At 41.1% G+C, this 20451-nt stretch overlaps 1 protein-coding gene across 5 annotated transcripts in view; it reads left to right on the top strand.

Moving 5' to 3' along the window:
• The window catches only part of tmed5 (transmembrane p24 trafficking protein 5), a 95307-nt gene that overhangs the window by 879 nt on the left and 73977 nt on the right, over positions 1–20451 (top strand). For all 5 annotated transcript variants that reach the window (XM_073063589.1, XM_073063586.1, XM_073063587.1 and 2 more), the window contains exon 2: positions 14014–14111. In XM_073063589.1, the coding sequence (XP_072919690.1) occupies positions 14014–14111 (98 nt within the window). The remainder of the gene's footprint in view (positions 1–14013; positions 14112–20451) is intronic.

Below are 20451 nucleotides of genomic sequence, written 5' to 3'. Positions count from 1 at the left end.
AGAAGCGCTGTCGACGTTTCGGGCCGAGACCCTTCGTCAGGACTAACTGAAAGGAAAATACTAAGATTTGAAAGTAGTTGGGGGAGGGGAATGTGAAATGATAGGAGAAGACCTGAGGGGGTGGGATGAAGCTAAGAGCTGGAAAGGTGATTGGCGAAAGTGATACAGAGCTGGAGAAGGGAAAGGATCATGGGATGGGAGGCCTTGGGAGAAAGAAAGGGGGAGGGGAGAGCACCAGAGGGAGATGGAGAACAGACAGAGTGATGGGCAGAGAGAGAGAAAAAAAAACAACTAAATACGTCAGGGATGGGGTAAGAAGGGGAGGAGGGGCATTAACGGAAGTTAGAGAAGCCAGTGTTCATGCCATCAGATTGGAGGCTACCCAGCTGGTATATAAGGTGGTGTTCCTCCAACCTGAGTGGATTCATCTTGACAGTAGAGGAGGCCATGGATAGACATATCAGAATGGGAATAAGAACCTGCACCTTATAACAAACACAAGAGGTACTGCAGATGCAGGAAATCTAGAGCAATACACACAATGTGCTGGAGGAACCCATCAGGTCAGGCAGCATCTATGGATGAGAATAAACAGTGGGCATTTTGGGCCGATGAAGGTGAGTCTTGGCCCAAAACATTGACTCTTTATTCCCATTCATAGATGCTTCCTGACTTGCTAAGTTCCTCCAGCACATTGTTGTAAATGCAATATGGACAAAGACTGAACAACCAATTTAGAAAAGTAACTGTTTGGGTATTAATAGCTCATACTGTTGCAAACACAAAATTTATCCGACCCTATAAAGTGAAACTTTTTCAAGACTACATTAGTGTTTCACCAAGCACATGTGCAGAACTTGAAAATCTCATTAATTTCATGACCAATTTCTGCCCTACTCCAACTACTTTACATGATCCCTATCCATCTCAATGTGTATCCATCACAAGCCCTTGTCTTCTTTGTCAGAATCTGTATTTATGTTACTTTGCTCCTCTAACCTCCACACTCATTGGATCATCCTTGGCAATTTCTGTGATATTTCTGCAGACATAGCTTCCCCTCCTCTTTGCATTCCAAAAGGACCATCCCTTTGTCTCCATTGATGTTGCTTGACCTGCTGTATCTTCGGGCAGTTTGTTTTGTGCTCCAGATTCCAGTATCTGCAGTGTCTTGTGTTTCCGGAGAGACCGTTCCTTTCATTACTCACTGGTCTATTCTTCCATCTTTGTCAAAGAGTTCCCCCGTCACAGCTCAGTCCTGCGCAATTGCAGATGAAAAGCAGCAAATTAATCAAAATCCAACTAGGTCTATTGGTCAATGAAGTACCACTATACTGACATTTGCTAGCACATTGCCATAGCCTGGAGTGGTGACCATGAGGCAAGTATGCCCAGGTTGCCATGTGGAGCACAAAATGTTGGCATACAGTGCCACCCCTTGATTCTCTATACCCCATCCATTTTAAAAGGACTGCTTTGCACATTTTTGTTGATCAGAATACCCTGTTGGATATTGGTAATGTAGAATACTGCAAGGCAATTTTATTTGTATAGCATTTTTCAAACGGGCAGTTCAAAGTGCTTTACATAGAACAAGATTAAAAATCAAACATCAAATTTCAGACATACAAAAGAGAATAAAATCATGCAAAAAGAGAAGTTTTAACCCTTGATTTAACAAGAGCATAAAGTTGAAGCAGACTTCTGATCCTCTGGAAGGTTATTCCAGATATGTGGAGAATAGTAACTAAACACTGCTTCACCATATTTAGTTTTGACCCCAGGGCGGTAAGCAAGCCCACCCCAGACGACCTGAGAGCTCAGAAAGGCACATAATGCAGTGGAGATTGAAGACGTATTTTGGCCCTAGACCATTCAGTGCTTTATAAACCAGTAGTAATGTGTTAAAAGACAAATCTCCAATGGACAGGAAGCCTGTGTAGCGATCTGAGAACTGAGGTGATGTACTCTACTTTCTTAGTCTTAGTGAGGACTCTAGCAGCGGCATTCTGAATGAGCTGCAGCTGTCTGAGGGATATTTTTATAGAGACCTGTGAAAGCACCATGACAGTAGTCAAGCCTACTAAAAATAAATGCCTGGACAAGTTTTTTTTCAATCTTGCTGAGACATAAATCCTTTAGCTCTTGCTAATTTTTAAGATGGTAGGGTGATTTTGTAATTGTCTTAATGTGGCAGTTAAAATTCACTGGTTTGTTTGCAAGGTTGTGGTACAGACCAGGCCTCATTCGTGCCTTGGGGTCGGCGGTTTCAGCCGCCGAGGAAGGAGACGCCAGAGCTGGCTGTGTGCTGTGGATTCTTTGCAGGGTTTCAGGCTGTCTCCCTCCCCCCACTGTGCTGCTCTTCAGTGTTTGCTCAGTGGGAGACGAACTAGACTGCCTTTGTTTGCAGCTGCACTGAGCGATATGAGGAGCTGCTGCAGGTTGTTCCTGCAGAAACATGGCTCTAGGAATTCATGCACCATCAATTAGCAAGCCATGGCTCTCGGATTCAGCCAAATCAATATTATTTTGCTGTGTAGCAATATTATTTGCAATTATAATAATGTGATATATGTACTATTGGTTCTGTGTTTCTGTGAACTTTATAGATAATGACTATCTTTACTTCTAAATGAAGTAGTGAATGATTTGCTTACAACTCAAGAGCAGTGAGTCTTCACGAGCTGTGTCATGTCAGCTTGGCATCAGCTAGATAATCTTGAGAACATATGTTGGATAATGTTTTGAAATCCTCACAGACCTGGTGTACACATCAGTATCAGTATAACAAATAGTTGAGCCATTTGACGTTGAAAAGATTCAAAGGTCCAAATGATCAAAAGTTCATTTTATTGTCCCAAGTAATGCATGTACGATACAACTCTGATACGTCTTCTCCAAAGTACAGAAAGGCCATACATCAACCTCCCACCCCCCCCCCCCCGCATGTGAAAAAAGAAATAAAACTCGCAGACCCCAAAATCCCCATCCACTTCGCCCTGCTTGTGTTTCTTCTTGTATTGTGTGTGAGTGAGCACTAGATATTCAGTGATAATGAGGGTAAATACTAATTTATCACTTCCATCAATATTTATTGTTCAAATGACTTTTTAAAAGATTGATATTCATACTTTTTGAACATATTTTCTAAAATACTTCATTTGTTTAAATGTCTACTTTTATTAATAGTAAAACTGAATACACATAAATAAGCTACATGATATATCGTTCTTCCTTAAAAGTCATAATTATAGTTACTAATTCATTAATCAATGATATATGTGCAAAATTACCATGGTACGTGAGAAAATTTTTGAGATTATTGCCAATTGAGCATATGCTCTCAAATAGTAACATAGAAAGCCTACAGCACAATACAGGCCCTTTGGCCCACAAAGCTGTGTCGAACATGTCCTTACCTTAGAACTACCTAGGGTTACCCATAGCCCTCTATTTTTCTAAGCTCCCTGTACCTATCCAGGAGTCTCTTAAAAGACCCTATCGTATCTGCCTCCACCACTGCTGCTGGCAGCCCATTCCACACACTCACCACTCTCCGCGTAAAAAAAAACCCCACTTATCCCTGACATCTCCTGTGTACCTACTTCCAAGCACCTTAAAACTATGCCTTCTCGTGCTAGTGTCATCCTTGACATTAGCAATTTCAAAGATCCAAGTGCTCTTCCAAATCCTTCAGAAGCTTTGAGAATATGCCTCAACTACCTCCTCGCAGTGAATTCCAGATTGCAGCCACCTTCTAAGTGGAAAGAAAAATCTTACCCAAAAGCCCTCTGGCATATGAAAGGACTTTGGCCTTGCTGTAAGGTTTGGAAGCTTGCGTGCTTCGATGACACAGGGAGTTATGTTGGCTGGAGTCAGGGCCTTGTGCTTTAGCTCTTGGTAGTGTCAGGTCAAAAGGGTAGAGGCCAGACTAAGTGTTCCATCAGTCCTCCAGGTTCAGGGGTTCCACTCGGGGCTAACAACCCTATCTGGTAAAACAAAACTTACAGAAACAGCAATAGAAAACCCTTCTACATCTAAGTGCGATGGTATTCCTGATTCTCAACCCAGAACTGACATGACTGACAGTAGTGAAATCCCAGCTACACACACAATGATGGAGGACCTTTATTGCCATCCTAAAAGCCAGTGCATAACAAGCAGTTGGTAGGTCGAAGCTAGCTAAATCTCTTGCCCTCGATCTTCAACCTCTGCCCTTTGGTCATAGTCAAACTTGTCAAGGAAAAGGTTTTTGCCATCTACTCAATCATAATTTTGTGTACATCAGAATGTTTCCCACCCATTCCAAAGAAAACGAAAACCAGCCTGTCCAGTTTTTCTACATAGCTGAGCAGGTGACATCCTGGTGAATTTCTTATGTATCCTGTATGAGGCAGTCACTTTTTTTTAATATAGTATGATAATCAGAATTGTAAATGAAACTCCAGCCTTTGCCTAACTTGTTTTGTTCCATGGTAACTTTGATGCTCTTGTGTTTTATATACTGGTTAATAAGGACAAGTATCTTTTGTGCTGTCTCAGTGGCTCTTCACACGGCCTTGGATCGCCTGGACAATACAAACACCTATGTCAGGATGCTGTTCGTTGACATTTAACACCATCATTCCCACAGTCATGATCGATAAACTACAGAACCTGGGGCTCTGTACCTCCCTTTGCAATTGCATCTTCGACTTCCTAACCAGAAGACCACAATGTATGCAGATTGGTGATAATATCTGCTCCGTGTTGACGGTCAACACTGGCAGTGCACCTTGGGTGTGTGCTTAACCCACTACTCTACTCTGTCTATACCCATGACTGTGTAGTGATTTCCTGATGATACAACCATTGTTGGTAGAATCTTAGGTGGAGATGAGAGGGTGTACAGGGGCGAGATATACCAGTTAGTTAAGTGGCATCATAGCAACAACCTTGCACTCAGCGTCAGTAAGACCAAAGAGTTGAATGTGACTTCAGGAATGGGAAGACAAGGGATCATAAACTAATCCTTGTAAGAGAAGTCAGAAGTGGAGCGGGTGAGCAGTTTCAAGTTCCTGGGTGTCAAGATCTCTGAGGATCTAACCTGGTCTCAACATTCGATGCAGCAAAAAGAAGGCAAGACTATGGCTATATTTCATTAGGACCGTGAAGAGATTTGTTTTGTCAACCAAAACACTCAAGCTTCTATAGATGAATCGAAGAGAGCATTCTGACAGGCTGCATCACTGTCTGGTATGGGGAGGGTGGGGGCGAAGCTATTGCCCGGGACTGAAAGAAGCAACAGAAAGTGGTAAAATTAGTCAGCTCCATCTTGGGTACTAGCCTCAAGAAAGACGACGTCCATTATCAAGGGCCCCCAGCACCCAGGACATGCCCTCTTATTGTTATTGTCAGGAAGGAGGTACAGAAGCCTGAAGGCACACACTCAGAGATTCAGGAACACCTTCTTTTCCTCTGCCATATTGTTGGTAGAATCTAAATGGACATTGAACCCATGAACACTACTTACCCTTTTTAAAAATCTATATTATTTCTGTTTTTGCACCAGTTTTAATCTATTCAATATACATATACTGTAATTGATTTACTACATTTTGATTTTTTTCTATATTATCACATATTACATTGTACTGCTGCTACTAAGTTAGCACATTTCACGACACGTGCTGCTAATAATAAACCTATTTCTGATTTCTGTACCCTTGTGTACCTGTGCTGCTGCCTCCAGAAATCCGTAGAATGCTACACCAACATCTGTTCCCCAGTACTTCCTGGGTCATTACCATTCATTGTGCATGTCATGCTCTTATTAGTCCTCCCAACCTTAGTTATTCCAATCCATTTCATGTGTTATTCTTCATCTTGTGTTCTTGATATTTATTGGTTATTTATTTATTATTTTTATCTTTTTTATTTGAGCAGCTGACTTTTACACACTGATTGTTCACTCTGTTGGGTGTGGTTTTTCTTTGATCCTATTATGATTTTAGGATTTATTGAGTATGCCCACAATAAAACAAATCTCAGGTTTTTTACATGGTGACGTATATGTACTTTGAACTTTGATATGGCCTCTCCATTGGAGAAAACAAATACAGACAGGATAACTGCTTTGTGGGCCATTTTTTTTGTACAGTCTGCAAGTATGATGTTAAGCTTCTATTGCCTGTCACTTGTTCTGCTTTTCATCCCTACCTGTAGTTTCCTGCATTGTTCCAACAAGGCACAACACAAGCACCTTGTGTTCCGTGTGGGTGCATTGCAGTTACAGTATGACCTGAGTGTTTCCATAATTTTCTGTTTTTATTTAAGAGTTCCAATATTTTCTTGTCTGTAACACTTTCATTTTACCATTTTCATCGGAGAGCTCTCATTACTTTATTATTTTGAAATAAATCTAATTATGCCTTGGGTCAGTAAAATAGCATAAGAAATAGAGGCGCATCCTGATTTCTCTGTTCTCATTTACTTCCAACTTACAATCCTCATTCTCACACAAACCCATTGCTCCTTGGCATGCAAAATTTTATTAGTTTCATTTGAATATTTCTGTCAGTACCCAGTCATGCATGCATGTATGTTACTCATCTGTAACCTTTTGTTCCTATATAATAAGATTAATTACTCAATTTTATATCCTTATACCTCAGCCACAATTGCAGTCAGACATCTATATCTGGGCCTTATAAAATAAACTCAAAATAAGCATACTGTGAATCTATGAAAGTGTATGTTTCTGGAGAATGTGCCAGTTGATGAAGGGAAACCTCCAAAGATAATTTATAAATCTCCAAAGTATGCAGCCACATAATGATGATGAAGAAGCAGGGCCCTTAACGTAAGAGAGCAAAACTAAAAACAGGATTAGCAATAAATCCCATATGATGTCAGTGGATTGCTTCAAGTGTCATAAATGCTCCAAATGCTAATAAAGATGCCTTTTGGAAGACAACAACCAATAAGCACAGAAATAATGTCGTTGTTAAGAAACATCAAATTAAAGAACAATGGTTCCATGCCTGGTATACATTGCAGTCCCTTCAATGTGAACTCTTTAATAAGGAGTCTTCAGGTGGACAAAAAAACCATAGAGACAGGAAGCAAAAATTATTGCCCCTGTGGTAAGATCCTGCCTGAACTTGTGAATGGTAGAATTATACTTCATAATTTAATGGATCATTATGACCTAATCACCCATTGCAAGTTCAAAGTAAATATTGCTGGCCCAGTAGTTCAAAGGTTTTCTCGCATTGAACTCTGATATTTAGTTGGCAATATGTTGTGGCCACAAAATTTAACAACCTGTATCCACCTGGCAGGTGGATTTTAAAAATGATGTGTCGAAGTCCTATTTGACTACTAATACAGTACACCATCTCAGAACTTAACAAAGATAACTTAAACGCTAATTTGTCGTGTATATTGATATATTTCTGTCTGCTCTCTCAAACATTTGGGACTGGGTAACAGTAATATTGGTTGGATCTGTGCTTCTTTCTTTTTGACAGTACTCTTCATTTTGCTCTGCTAAAGCAGGGTGTGTTTCAATCCTGAGTGATTTTTAGAATTTTAGACAAGTTCTTACAGATGCTGGAAATCCAGAGCAATATGCAAAAAATGCTGGAGGAACTCAGCAAGTCAGGCAGCTGATATTTCAGGCTGAGACACTTCATCAGGTTGGAGAGGAAAGGGGAAGATGCAAAAATTAGGTGGGGGTGGGAAAGGAGGACATTAGAAGGTGATGGGTGGGGAAGGGGAGAATAAAGTAAAAATCTGGGAGGTGATAGGTCTTCCTATCAGATGCCTTCTCCAGCTATTTGCCTTTTCCATCTATCACCTCCCAGCTTCTTACTTCATACCTCCTTCCCCATGCACCTGGCTTCACCTATCACTTTCTAACTTGTCCTCCTTCCCCTCTCTCCCCCCCCCCCCCCCCATCACTGTCTTTTTATTCTGGCATCTTCCCCCTTCCTTTCCAGTCCTGATGAATGGTCTTGCCCCAAAATGGCAACTGTTTGTTCATTTCCATAGATGCTATCTGACCTGAGTTCCTCCAGCATTTTGTATGTTGATTTGCAAAATTGTTTCTTCAGCCAGGTCTTTTTTTGTGTGTGCTCACATGCGATTTAATTTGCCTTGCTTCTTTTTACTCATATTTATAAAGGTTTGAATGTAAGTGTTTATCAACCACTTAAAATTTAGCAGCAAAAGGTGGCACATTTATTGGTGTTTGGTATCCAAATCTGTTTATTTTGCTAGAATTCAACAATACAAAAAAAATGAGAGCTGACCAAACCTCTCAAGTGTGCCCTGCTGTTCTCTGTGGTCAGAACTGATTTGACTTGGGCTTCAGCTCCTCTTCTTGCCAGCTCTCCATACAAAATAGAGAATTGTAGAAACTCACTACCTTTTGGGAAACACATTCTTATGCATCTGTTTTAAATAACTATCCCTTTGTTTGAGACTCACAAGGTCACAGCATTAGTATCCTGCCTGTCTGAAAAGGACCCTCTTATTCTGACTTGTCTTCTGTGTGGTTACTGACACCGATTAAAATGCACATTAATGCACTTCTCTCAAAACTGTGAGCTCTTATATTTAGAGATGACCTGGATAAGGGGATAAAATCCAAACAATTACACATTCTCCAACGAGGCAGAGATAAAGCAGTTTTATATACAGGTTTTGATTAACAACATTAAATGACAGAGATATTAATAAGGTGAGGTCATGGATAGTGTTCGTGTAAAACAGATTTGAATGTGAGTAAGTATGGTCATTAACTTTGGACTAAAATAGAATAGAACAGAAAGCATCTTTAAATCTTTGAATATCATAAATGTTTGAAGATTTTCTATCTTTAAAAATCAACTTTAGCTTTATTTGTCATACTAGGGCTTTTCTCTTTGGAGTGAAGTAGGATGAGAGTAACTTGATAGATGTGTACAAGATGATAAGAATAGAGTGACTAGCCAGAGACAATTTTTCCAGAGCGTAAATAGCTAAAACAAGGGACATAATTTTTAGGTGATTGGAGGAAAGTGTAGGGAGGATGTCAGAGGTAAGGTCTTTACAGAGTGGTGGGTGTGTGGAATGCCCTTTTGGGTGCTAGTAGAGGCAGATACATTAGGGGCATTTAAGGAACTCTTAGAGAGGCACAAGGATTTCAGGAAAATGATGGGCTATGTAGGAGGCAAGAGTTAGATTGATCTTAGAGTAGGTTAAAAGGTCAGCATGACATGGGCCGAAGGGCCTGTATTGTGCTGTAATATTCTATCTTCTATGTACAGTGAAACATACAGTGAATTGTGTCATTTGCATCAATGACTAACACAGTCCAAGATGTGCTGACGGCAGCCCACAATTGTCGCCGTGCTTCCATAGCCAAAATAAAATGCCCACAGCTTAACCATCCTAACCCATGCATCTCTTGGTATGTGGAAGAAAACTGGAGCACCAGGTGGAAACCAAAAGAAATGTAATGAAATGCTGGCCTTTATATTTAAAATTGTTCTGCCGATGTACTGTATGAAGCCCAAGATAGATTACACTTGGACAGTTTGAGCAGATCTATGCACCACAGCTTAGCAGCACTGATTTACTGTAATGATACCTGGTCTTGGAGGTCAGGTTTTGAGAAAAGTTTGTACAAACTGGAGCTCAAATTTAGAAGACCGAGGTTTATTTCTAAAGATCTTAATTGAAACTAGCAGGGAAGATGGAGAGAAACTTTTCATTTATTGGAAAATCTAGAAATGAAGATATAATTGAAAAATAATACTGAAGCTGGGAAACATTTCAAAAAAGTGGTTGAAGAAATTTGGGAAAACTCAAAAATAACCATTTATTCTAGATTAGCTTCATATGTGAAATTAATATATTTAGTTAGCCATAGCTATATTTGTCAATATAGAAAAGAGGGACATGTGGAGTTTGTTCACGGATCCACTGTATTAAATGGTGGAACAAGCATAGAGGGTTTGGATGATTTCCTGTTCCTTTGCTATTCATCCTTGATACAAATATAAATTAACACAAAATGCAGGCCACATCTATGAAAAGAGTAAGCAGTTGACATTTTGGGCCGAGACGCTTCATCGGGACAAGGGAAAAAGAGATGAGAAGTCAAGAGTAAGAAGGTGTAGGGAGGAGAGGAAGAAAAACAAAGAAAAAGGTGTAGCCATGGGCACTTGCATAGGTCCCATCTATAACTGGCTTTTTGTCGGCCACATGAAACAGTCTATGCTCCAAGCCTACATTGGTATCACTCCCCACTCTTCCATCGCTATGTGGATGACTGAATTGGTTCTACTTCCTGCACCCATACCAAGCTCGTCGACTTTATCAACTTTACCTCCCAACTTCCACCCTGCCCTCAAATTTACCTGTGCATTTCCGACACCACGCTTCCCTTTCTCGATCTCTCTTGCTCTATCTTAGGAGACAGCTTATCCACTGATATCCTTTATTAAGTCCAGTGATTCTTACAGCTACTTGGACTATACCTCTTCCCCATTCTGTCAAGTTTATCTTTGGCTTTGTTCATCAATGGGACTGGTTATGCCTCGCCGTGGTCAGAGAATAGGGAATCACTCCTGATCTCAGTTGGATATGGTACTCCTCTTTCAGTACCCCCCCCAGTCCTGTGAACACTCTGGGTACTTCTGGCACTGAACATCATCTAGCACATCCAGCCGTACAATGTGGTTTAGCTTATGGCATGCAGTCCCAGTAGTGGTGAGAAGAGATTCTGAACAACATGGACATCCTCTTTTGTTATAGATGGAAGTAGTAAGCATTCCTTTCACGCTGAGATTATGTCTCCCTGGCCATATGAGCGTGTTAGTCCTGAGAAAGGGTCTCAGCCTGAAATGTCGACAGCGCTTCTCCCTATAGATGCTGCCTGGCCTGCTGCGTTCCACCAGCATTTTGTTTGTGTTGCCTGAGCATTTTCTTTGTTGGGTTTAGTGTAATGTCTGTTTTCTTCACCGGGGGATAGCTGTGACATCTGCCCCAAGTCCATTTTGAATGTTACTGAACCGCAGTACACCAGCCTTATCTATTTGAATCTAGAGCCCCAAGAAGAGCTCTCTCTTCATCTGAATCATGTTCTTCATGAACAGTTTTTGAGTGACAGTGGCTTTTATCATGGGTGGCAATTCACTTCTTGTGCTTTTCAGAGCTCTTTGATGTGTAGAATGACTTATCACATCTGCAGTTGGACATTTTACCTGTTCTTTGTTTCACTTGCGTGTTTTGTTTGAGCTGAGCTCTATTGTCATCTCTTCCTGTAGTCTTTGACTGCATCTTGTTTGTACCCTTTTTTGTACAGCTTTCTAGCCCTACCTCAGCATTGTTTTTGTGCCTGAGTTCTGCCGGTTGCTGATGAACATTCCCACTCTGCCTGACTATAGTAAAACTTGTCTCTGGTGTGAGATTTACCTGCAAATGATGTCTTTGACAATTTGGTGTACAGTAACCCAACAACAATCCTGTCTCTATTGAGCTCATCTCTCAGATTTCCATATGCACAGTCATCTGATAGGGCATATAACGCTGTGATTAAGTCATTTGCACTTTCATCTGGCTCCTGCTTTCTGGAGTTGAACTTTGCCCTCTCGAAGCACATTTTCCTTTCCTGTGAAATATGCTTTGAATTTGCCCTGTACTGCTTTGTACTCCTTTTTCTGAGCACCTGCCAGTCCCAGTCCACCCATGATGTCATCTGCTTTATCACGCATGCATATACCAGTGTGTTTGCTTTATGGTCTTCTGAAGCCTGAGCGAGATTGCTTGCAACCCTAAATCTCTCAAAGCACCTGAGCCATCTCCGAGTCCTCTGGTTTAGAGGAATCAAATGTCCTAGGTGGAGGCAGGGGCTTTATTAGATAAGTAGATGTAGGTACTGCAGGTATTTACTCCATTTTCCTGTTTTATTGTTTATTATTTTCTTTATTTGGACTACGAAAGTCTTTCTTTTTTTCTCCTTGAGAGTTTGACTAATCAGCTGAGTCTGTGTCGCTGTGCACTTCCCCGGGCTAGTGACCCACAAATTATTACAATGCATCCACTTTCGGGTGTAGCTTGAAGTTGTTGCCTAGCAACCCTGGCCCTTTCTCAGCTCAGCCTCATGGTGGGTGCGGTTAGCAAACTAGCATAGGCAGTTTAAGTTGATAAGTCTCTGGATATTTTTCATAGATATTTGAGAACGAGAACAGTCTTACTGTAAGTTCTTTCTTGTTGGGGATGTCACTTGATCTTGATGCCACTTCTGACACCATGTTGTTCAATATTGTGGGATAGTGCAGAGCACACCAGAACACCAGCATGCAGGATACTCAACTGAACTTTATTGATAATCCTGCTTGTACAGTATGTGAACTCCTCCCATGTGGGAGTGGCTAACTGAGTGCACTTTGATTAAGTATACAAAGTCAAAGATGCTAATCTTAGGCCAAGCACCCACTGCAGCTTTTAAATTTCCTCTGCTGAGCTCTTGGGCTGTGATATGGAATGGTGCAGAGTACTGTTGGTGGGCAGGGTTTCAACCCAATTTTAACTGAATCTAGTTGACTTTGCACAAGTGAACCTGCTGTGCCTTGTAAAAAGTTCATGTAATGTTTATCTTTCTGATGGAGTACTCATCTAATGGAAAGAAAGGCTTGTATTTGTACAAGTGAGGGGAAGAACTTTTTTAAGTCTGTAATCTAGATGTTGTACAGTATTCATATGCTCACTTTAACAGATGCAGTTGCGATGCAGATAGATCAATGCATGGTCTGTGCCTGATCCACCAAAAAATCTCATCAGTCCTATTTTTCCTTTTATTTTCCCTCTTATTTTCCTGTATCCCTGCAACACGTTCTCTCATGTATGCCCACCAACATCCTTCTGATTCTTTTGTCTCTTCCTTTACTAAGGGGTACTTCTACTCATATTGAGAAGTGCCTTACAGTAGCCAATTGACTTACCAGCTGTTATTCAGGATTTTGGAACTGGAGCACCCAGTAGAAATCCATGTATTTGCAGGGAAATCCACACTCCAGAGCTTGGGTCTTTGAAGCAATAAGACAACAATACTGAAAGCTGTTGCCTTTACCACAACCTTTTGAAACCTACCAGTTGCATTGGCTGATGGATTTTTCACAAATAATTTGATCTGCAGGCAGTCCCTGAGTTACGAACGTCCGACTTATGAACGGAGGAAGGAGAACGCCATCTGCCATTTTAAGTCATTGCTATTGACACTGTGTTGAGTGTGTAACTTTGTATCTGGTTTAAATTTTTCTTATCAAGATTCACCCTGACCTCCCCCACCCCTTTCCAGTCTGCACCACCCCCACTTGTCCCATTTAACCTGTCCCAATGCAGGTGGACTTTATGACCCGGCGGAGCTCAGGTCAGGACCTGCCGCCCACAACTGCTGCTGAATCCACGGTGTTTCTGTTCCGTTGATGGAAAACGATCACGATTGGAAATAATAAAGCGATCAGAAAGAGGTGAAACACCATCGGTCATTGGAAAAGCATTAAGCTACAGTCAGCCAAAGATCAGACAATTTTAAAGGATAAAATGAGAATAATGGAACATGTGAAAGGCCCTGTCCCGATGAAAGCTACAATTATTACTAAGCAACGCAGTGGTTTAATTATTGAAATACGTACATTTCTTAAGTGTTTTGTATGCATAGAAAGGTAAAATATATACTAAGACAAACGCTTGACTGATGCTAAATAATACCGGATATACCTGTTCTGACTTATGTACAAATCCAACTTAAAGATGGATTCAGAAAGAGAACTCTTTCATAACCCGGGGACTGCCTGTATTGTATTTGTTGAATGAAATGGTATATTAATGAGACAGTAGTAAATTACTCTTGCTTTCAGTAGTGTTTTATTATTTTAAGCTGTTACAGAGGGAAAAGTATCAAGGAAAGTCAATCTAACACTGTAATTCTGTAATCATTGTATCATTCTTAACAAAAATATTTTGTCTCCTGCCCTCTAGGTGATTGATGGGGCAGGATTAGATGTGGATTTCTATATTTCATCTCCAAATGGAAATATTCTGTACTTTGATCAGAGAAAATCTGATGGCGTGCACAGGTAAGTGACAGCCACTGCAACATTATTCATCTTGGAAGTTTGTCTTGTCAAAAACATTAAATGTACTTTGTCATTGAATTCAGTTTGAACTTTAAACTAATTAACTCATTTAATTATTTTATACCACACACCTTTTGTCTTCTGTGACACGTGGGGAGTGCAAACTGAGCTATAAATTTAAGACCATAAAGACACTGGAGCTGAATTAGGCCATTCAGCCCATCAAGCCTGCTTAGCCATTCCATCATGCCTGATTTTTATCCCACACCAACCTTCTCCCCATAACCTTTTGATTGCATTCTGATCAAGAACCTATCAAACTCCGCTTATCTAAACATAGTAATTTGTATCTCACTTAGAACTCAGGATATGGATGTAGAGATAAATGTTCAAAATGGCACCTAAGGAGTATCAGCAGCTCACTTTCCTTTAAAACCATTAGATGCTGGCTGGCAGGTGCTGGGGGCAATGACCTGTTGCCCCACTGGGTTGCTTGTACTTTTTTTTCTTCTAATGTAAGATTGTTCCACATTCTTTATCATTGGGACTTTTTTAGTGTCTTCCCTGCCATTTCGGTTTTCTATTAATTCCCCAGCTTAACCGATGGTTCCTAGTCCTGTTGCCTATCACATTGTATGCCCTTCTTTTTTCAGTCAATAGCATCTTTAACTTTTTACCCTCTTTCTAGAATCCTTGGTGAGATTTGTGAAATGCCTCCATAAATGTCTGCCTCTGCTGTCTTGCATTTTAATTTATTTTCCAAACTATTTGTCAATTCTATCCTTGTGACATTTCAAGCTTTTCTCCTCACCTTTCTAAAGATCTTTCAGATCAATTTATATGTCATGGAACTGATATCAGATGATTCCAGTAGATAGTTTCTTTATCTCCAGTTTAAAGTTAATGCCATAATCGATTAAATTCGAAGTCATTTCAAACCAAGGTAAAATATCCAGCACTCCCAAAATACATTTTACCAACTTATGAAACAGTCTGAGTGTTGCAAAACATTGCTTAATATATCTCATTGTTCCAAGTTACAGAACAATGAACTTCAAAGCTTAATTGACAGTTATAATTGTAAATCTTTCTCAAGTAGGCTACAGGCATCATTTCAAATTTTTCTGCCCTCCTTAATCTTAAAAAAAAAATTGCTAGTGCTGGAAATCTAGAATTAAAAACAGAAAATGCTGGTCAGGTAGCAACTATGGAAAAACAGTTAAGTTTCAGATCATCACACAACAGGTGTTTGCTTGAGGTGTTAACTCTTTATCCATTCCTTAGAGATGCTTCCTGACCTAAGTTTTTAGTGTTTTCTGCTTACAGTAGCTCTCTGTTCCGAGTTCTTTGAATAGTAAAATTACTGTTTGCAGTGTATACGTGACATTGGTGTACTTTTACGTGGTTTCTGATCCCAGTAATGTTTACCATCAGATGGTAGGGGAGGTGTGGCACCATATAGAATTATAGCATAAATTATGGAAACAGGTTTGCAAATGGCATGCTCCCAGAATTATTTGAATTTTAAAGTAGGTTAAGAAAGGTTTTCCAAGCTTCGTACATTCCCAAGGATTCCATAGTCCTAATGTAAGAAACACAGCTACCAATTTGTGCAAAACTATTCTGCAGATGCCAAGGAGTCAAATTCTTAAGAAAGGAAGTCAATAGAATAAATGCCAGGAGCTGAATGGTGGGGATTAGCATCTAGAAACTGAGTGAAAGTATCAACAGTGTTAATTGTATTGATTTGACTTGTACCTGTCTTGTACCAAGAGACTTAAGCTACGTCTACACTAGACCGGATAATTTTGAAAACGCCGGTTTCGCGTAAAAACGATAGGCATCCACACAAGCGTTTTTGAAAATACCTCCATCCACATTAAAACGGGTATTTGGGCGAATCTCCTCCTACTGGGCATGCGCAGGACACATCTACAGAAAACAAGCGACATGTTTGGTGTCGAATCCCGCGGTGAAAGTGCGCATTTGTGCAGTTACAGACTAGAAAAACTTAAAAGAAAATTGCCAAACGACGGACAGCTGGAGGACTTAAAATTTTAAAAAACAAATACTAGAGGCAACTGACAGGGAGTTCACAGACAGTATGACCCGGCTGACGACGAACATTGAAAAACTGACTAACTCTGTTGCACTGTGGCGACCCACTTCCTAGCGCACTCGAACCGGCTCACAAATAGCCAGCGCGCCAGCATAAAGGCCAGTCCCAAAAGGGCGCCAAGTCTGCTTCACCAGCAAGGGGAAAAGCCCGCGCGCGGGACAGGACTGTGAATACGTGCCCCCTACAGCATCCGCACCCGGGGAGGCCGGGATCAGGAAGGCTTTAAAGCGAGGCCGTGAAGTTCGAATAAAATCTTTTTGTAACTGCAGTTCATTGACTCCGTGTTGTTATTTCAGCGCTGCATGTAGCACACCACTACAGCACCTTGTTAAATGTATAAAACACGTCTGCATCAGTATTATCTTGTATTTCCATGCAATGTAACATTAGGCTCTTACACATCTATTGTCAGAAATATTGTCATAAATAGGTAAACCGCCTTCATACAAGCAAGTACAGAAAACAGGGCAAAGTAAGTATACTTATTCAGTAAGTTATGAGTCAAAGAATTTGGTGAGTACGTTTCTAACTCTACTGGCTTCAGTCTCGTTGCTGTCTGTTCTGAAATTGTTAGGTTATGTGGGAGTTGTGTTCAAGAAAACAATGAAATGCCTCCGCACGTCATGACAGCATTTTTAGAAATCTCCAGTTACCCTGTCCACTCTACTCTTGCCCAAGCAGCATTTTCAAATCTAAACACTCTGGAGGGCATTTTAGAAAAGCTCCGTTTTCGGGGGAGGAAAACGCCGTTTCAGTGTGGATGGAGGGTCAAAACGAAGAGAGAAAGCTTCGGTTACGGATTTATCCGGTCTAGTGTGGACGTAGGCTTAATAATACATTTATGAAATAGCTAGTGTTTGTTTTGACAGGGATTTGTGGGGGAATAAAACTTGAGTAGTTGAAAAGTTGATCACCAGCTAACATCACCCCGCAAACCAGCCTTACCCAACAGCTTTCCACACATGACTAGCCAGAGCGCCATCTTTGGCAGATTGCTTTTTTCAAATTGTTTCTTTTACAAATGTGCACATAATATTTTAAAAGTAACTCATTGAAGTTTAATTTTGCTTTTAAATCAAAATAATCTATAAGCAGCAGTGTATTTTTGACACACAGGTGAGATACATTGATCCGCATTATGATGCAGGACCTAATGTTTGAATGTTTGTTCCGCACATTTTGATACAACTTCCATATTATAATACCCATCAAAGCTTTTTTAAAAATTAATTAACTTTGAAGTGACAAGCAAGAATGAGTGAGTGATGGCCTCCTTCGGTCAGACTTGACCATGAATTAGCATCCTAGCTGTCTAGATCTGCAAGCCTAGAGTGTACGATATGGAGAGCAAGTAAACTCCCTCTCCACACAACTGATGAACCTAAAGGAATGGCAAAGATCTTTACATTTTGGCACCAGGAGTTGCCAGTCAGCATTGAACTCAATATAGAACTGCCTTAGGGTCTCCAGCTCTGGATTTTTACCCTCTGGGTTTACTGTCAAAGCCTTCCCCATGAGTGGATATAGCTACAAGGCAGTGGAGGTTTGAGATCAGAGTTTTCCTTCTCCTAGATGAGCTGCCAACCACGGCTGTCGAGCCCCATCTGCCCAAAGCGACTTGTTTTAAGGCACCAGTAACCTGCCTTTGCCCCTTCTTCTGTTAATAGAAACTGTTCCACTGGGCTTAGTAGCTAAGCCACACATGAAGGCCAGCAGCTGGACTTGGTTGTATGAGGCTATTTCAGGCACACGTCATATGGAGCATTTAATAGGTTGTGGGAACAATAGACAATAGGTGCAGAAGTAGACCATTCAGCCCTTCGAGCCTGCACCGCCATTTTGAGATCATGGCTGATCAATTCCTTATCAATACCCGGTTCCTGCCTTGTCCCCATATCCCTTGATTCCCCTAGCCATAAGATACCTATCTAGCTCCTTCTTGAAAGCATCCAGAGAATTGGCCTCCGCTACCTTCCGAGGCAGTGCATTCCAGACCCCCACAACTCTCTAGGAGAAGAAGTTTTTCCTTAACTCTGTTCTAAATGACCTACCCCTTATTCTCAAACCATGCCCTCTGATACTGGACTCTCCCAGCATCTGGAACATATTTCCTGCCTCTATCTTGTCCAATCCCTTAATAATCTTATATGTTTCAATCAGATCCCCTCTCAATCTCCTTAATTCCATCGTGTACAAGCCCAGTCTCTCTAACCTCTCTGCGTAAGACAGTCCAAACATCCCAGGAATTAACCTCGTGTATCTACGCTGCACTTCCTCTACTGCCAGGATGTCCTTCCTTAACCCTGGAGACCAAAACTGTACACAATACTCCAGGTGTGGTCTCACCAGGGCTCTGTACAAATGCAAGAGGATTTCCTTGCTCTTGTACTCAATTCCCTTTGTAATAAAGGCCAACATTCCATTAGCCTTCTTCACTGCCTGCTGCATTTGCTCATTCACCTTCAGTGACTGATGAACAAGGACTCCGAGATCTCTTTGTATTACTCCCTTACCCAACTCTATACCGTTCAGATAATAATCTGCCTTCCTGTTCTTACTCCCAAAGTGGATAACCTCACACTTATTCACATTAAACGCCATCTGCCAAGTATCTGCCCACTCACCCAGCCTATCCAAGTCACCCTGAATTCTCCTAACATCCTCATCACATGTCACACTGCCACCCAGCTTAGTATCATCAGCAAATTTGCTGATGTCATTTTCTATGCCTTCATCCAAATCATTAACGTAAGTGGTAAACAGCTGTGGTCCCAATACCGAGCCCTGTGGTACCCGACTAGTCACCACCTGCCATTCCGAGAAACACCCATTCACCACTACCCTTTGCTTTCTATCTGCCAACCAGTTTTCTATCCATGTCAATGCCTTCCCCCCCGATGCCCTGAGCTTTGATTTTACCCACCAATCTTCTATGTGGGACCTTATCAAATGCCTTCTGAAAATCGAGGTACACTACATCCACTGGATCTCCCCCATCTAACTTCCTGGTTACATCCTCGAAAAACTCCCAACAGATTAGTCAAGCATGATTTACCCTTGGTAAATCTATGCTGGCTCGGCCCAATCCTATCACTGCTATCTAGATATGCCATTATTTCATCCTTAATAATGGATTCTAGCATCTTTCCCACCACCGATGTCAGGCTGACAGGTCGATAGTTCTCTGTTTTCTCCCTCCCTCCTTTCTTAAAAAGTGGGATAACATTAGCCATTCTCCAATCCTCAGGAACTGATCCTGAATCTAAGGAACATTGGAAAATGATTACCAATGCATCCGCAATTTCCAGAGCCACCTCCTTTAGTACCCTAGGGTGCAGACCATCTGGACCTGGGGATTTGTCAGCCTTCAGTCCCATCAGTCTTCTCATCACCGTTTCCTTCCGAATGTCAATCTGTTTCATTTCCTCTGTTACTCTATGTCCTTGGCTCATCCATACATCTGGGAGATTGCTTGTGTCTTCCTTAGTGAAAACAGATCTAAAGTACTCATTAAATTCTTCTGCCATTTCTCTGTTTCCCATAACAATTTCACCCAATTCATTCTTCAAGGGCCCAACATTGTTCTTAACTATCTTCTTTCTCTTCACATACCTAAAAAAGCTTTTGCTATCTTTCTTTATATTCCTGGCTAGCTTGCGTTCATACCTCATTTTTTCTCCCCGTATTGTCTTTTTAGTTAAGTTCTGTTGTTCCTTAAAAACTTCCCAATCATCTGTCCTCCCACTCACCTTAGCTCTGTCATATTTCCTTTTTTTTAATGCTATGCAGTCTCTGACTTCCTTTGTCAACCACTGAGGCCCCTTTCCCCCCTTTGAATCCTTCCTTCTCTGGGGGATGAACTGATTTTGCACCTTGTGCATTATTCCCAAGAATACCTGCCATTGCTGTTCCACTGTCTTTTCTGCTAGGCTATCCGTCCAGTCAACTTTGGTCAGCTCCTCCCTTACGGCTCCATAGTTTCCCCTGTTCATGTGCAACACTGACACCTCCGAGCTGCCCTTGTCCTTCTCAAATTGCAGATAAAAGCTTATCATATTGTGATCACTACCTCCTAATGGCTCCTTTACTGTGAGATCGCTTATCAAATCCTGTTCATTACATAACACTAAATCCAGAATAGTCTTGTCCCTGGTCGGCTCTCGTACAAGCTGTTCCAAGAATGCATCCCGTAGGCACTCTACTAACTCCCTATCCTGTGGT

This window comes from Hemitrygon akajei, chromosome 12 (assembly GCF_048418815.1).
Source record: "Hemitrygon akajei chromosome 12, sHemAka1.3, whole genome shotgun sequence".
NCBI classification, from domain to species: domain Eukaryota; kingdom Metazoa; phylum Chordata; class Chondrichthyes; order Myliobatiformes; family Dasyatidae; genus Hemitrygon; species Hemitrygon akajei.
The sequence above is the reverse complement of the archived record's forward strand: the minus strand, read 5'-3'. Positions and strand labels throughout refer to the sequence as shown.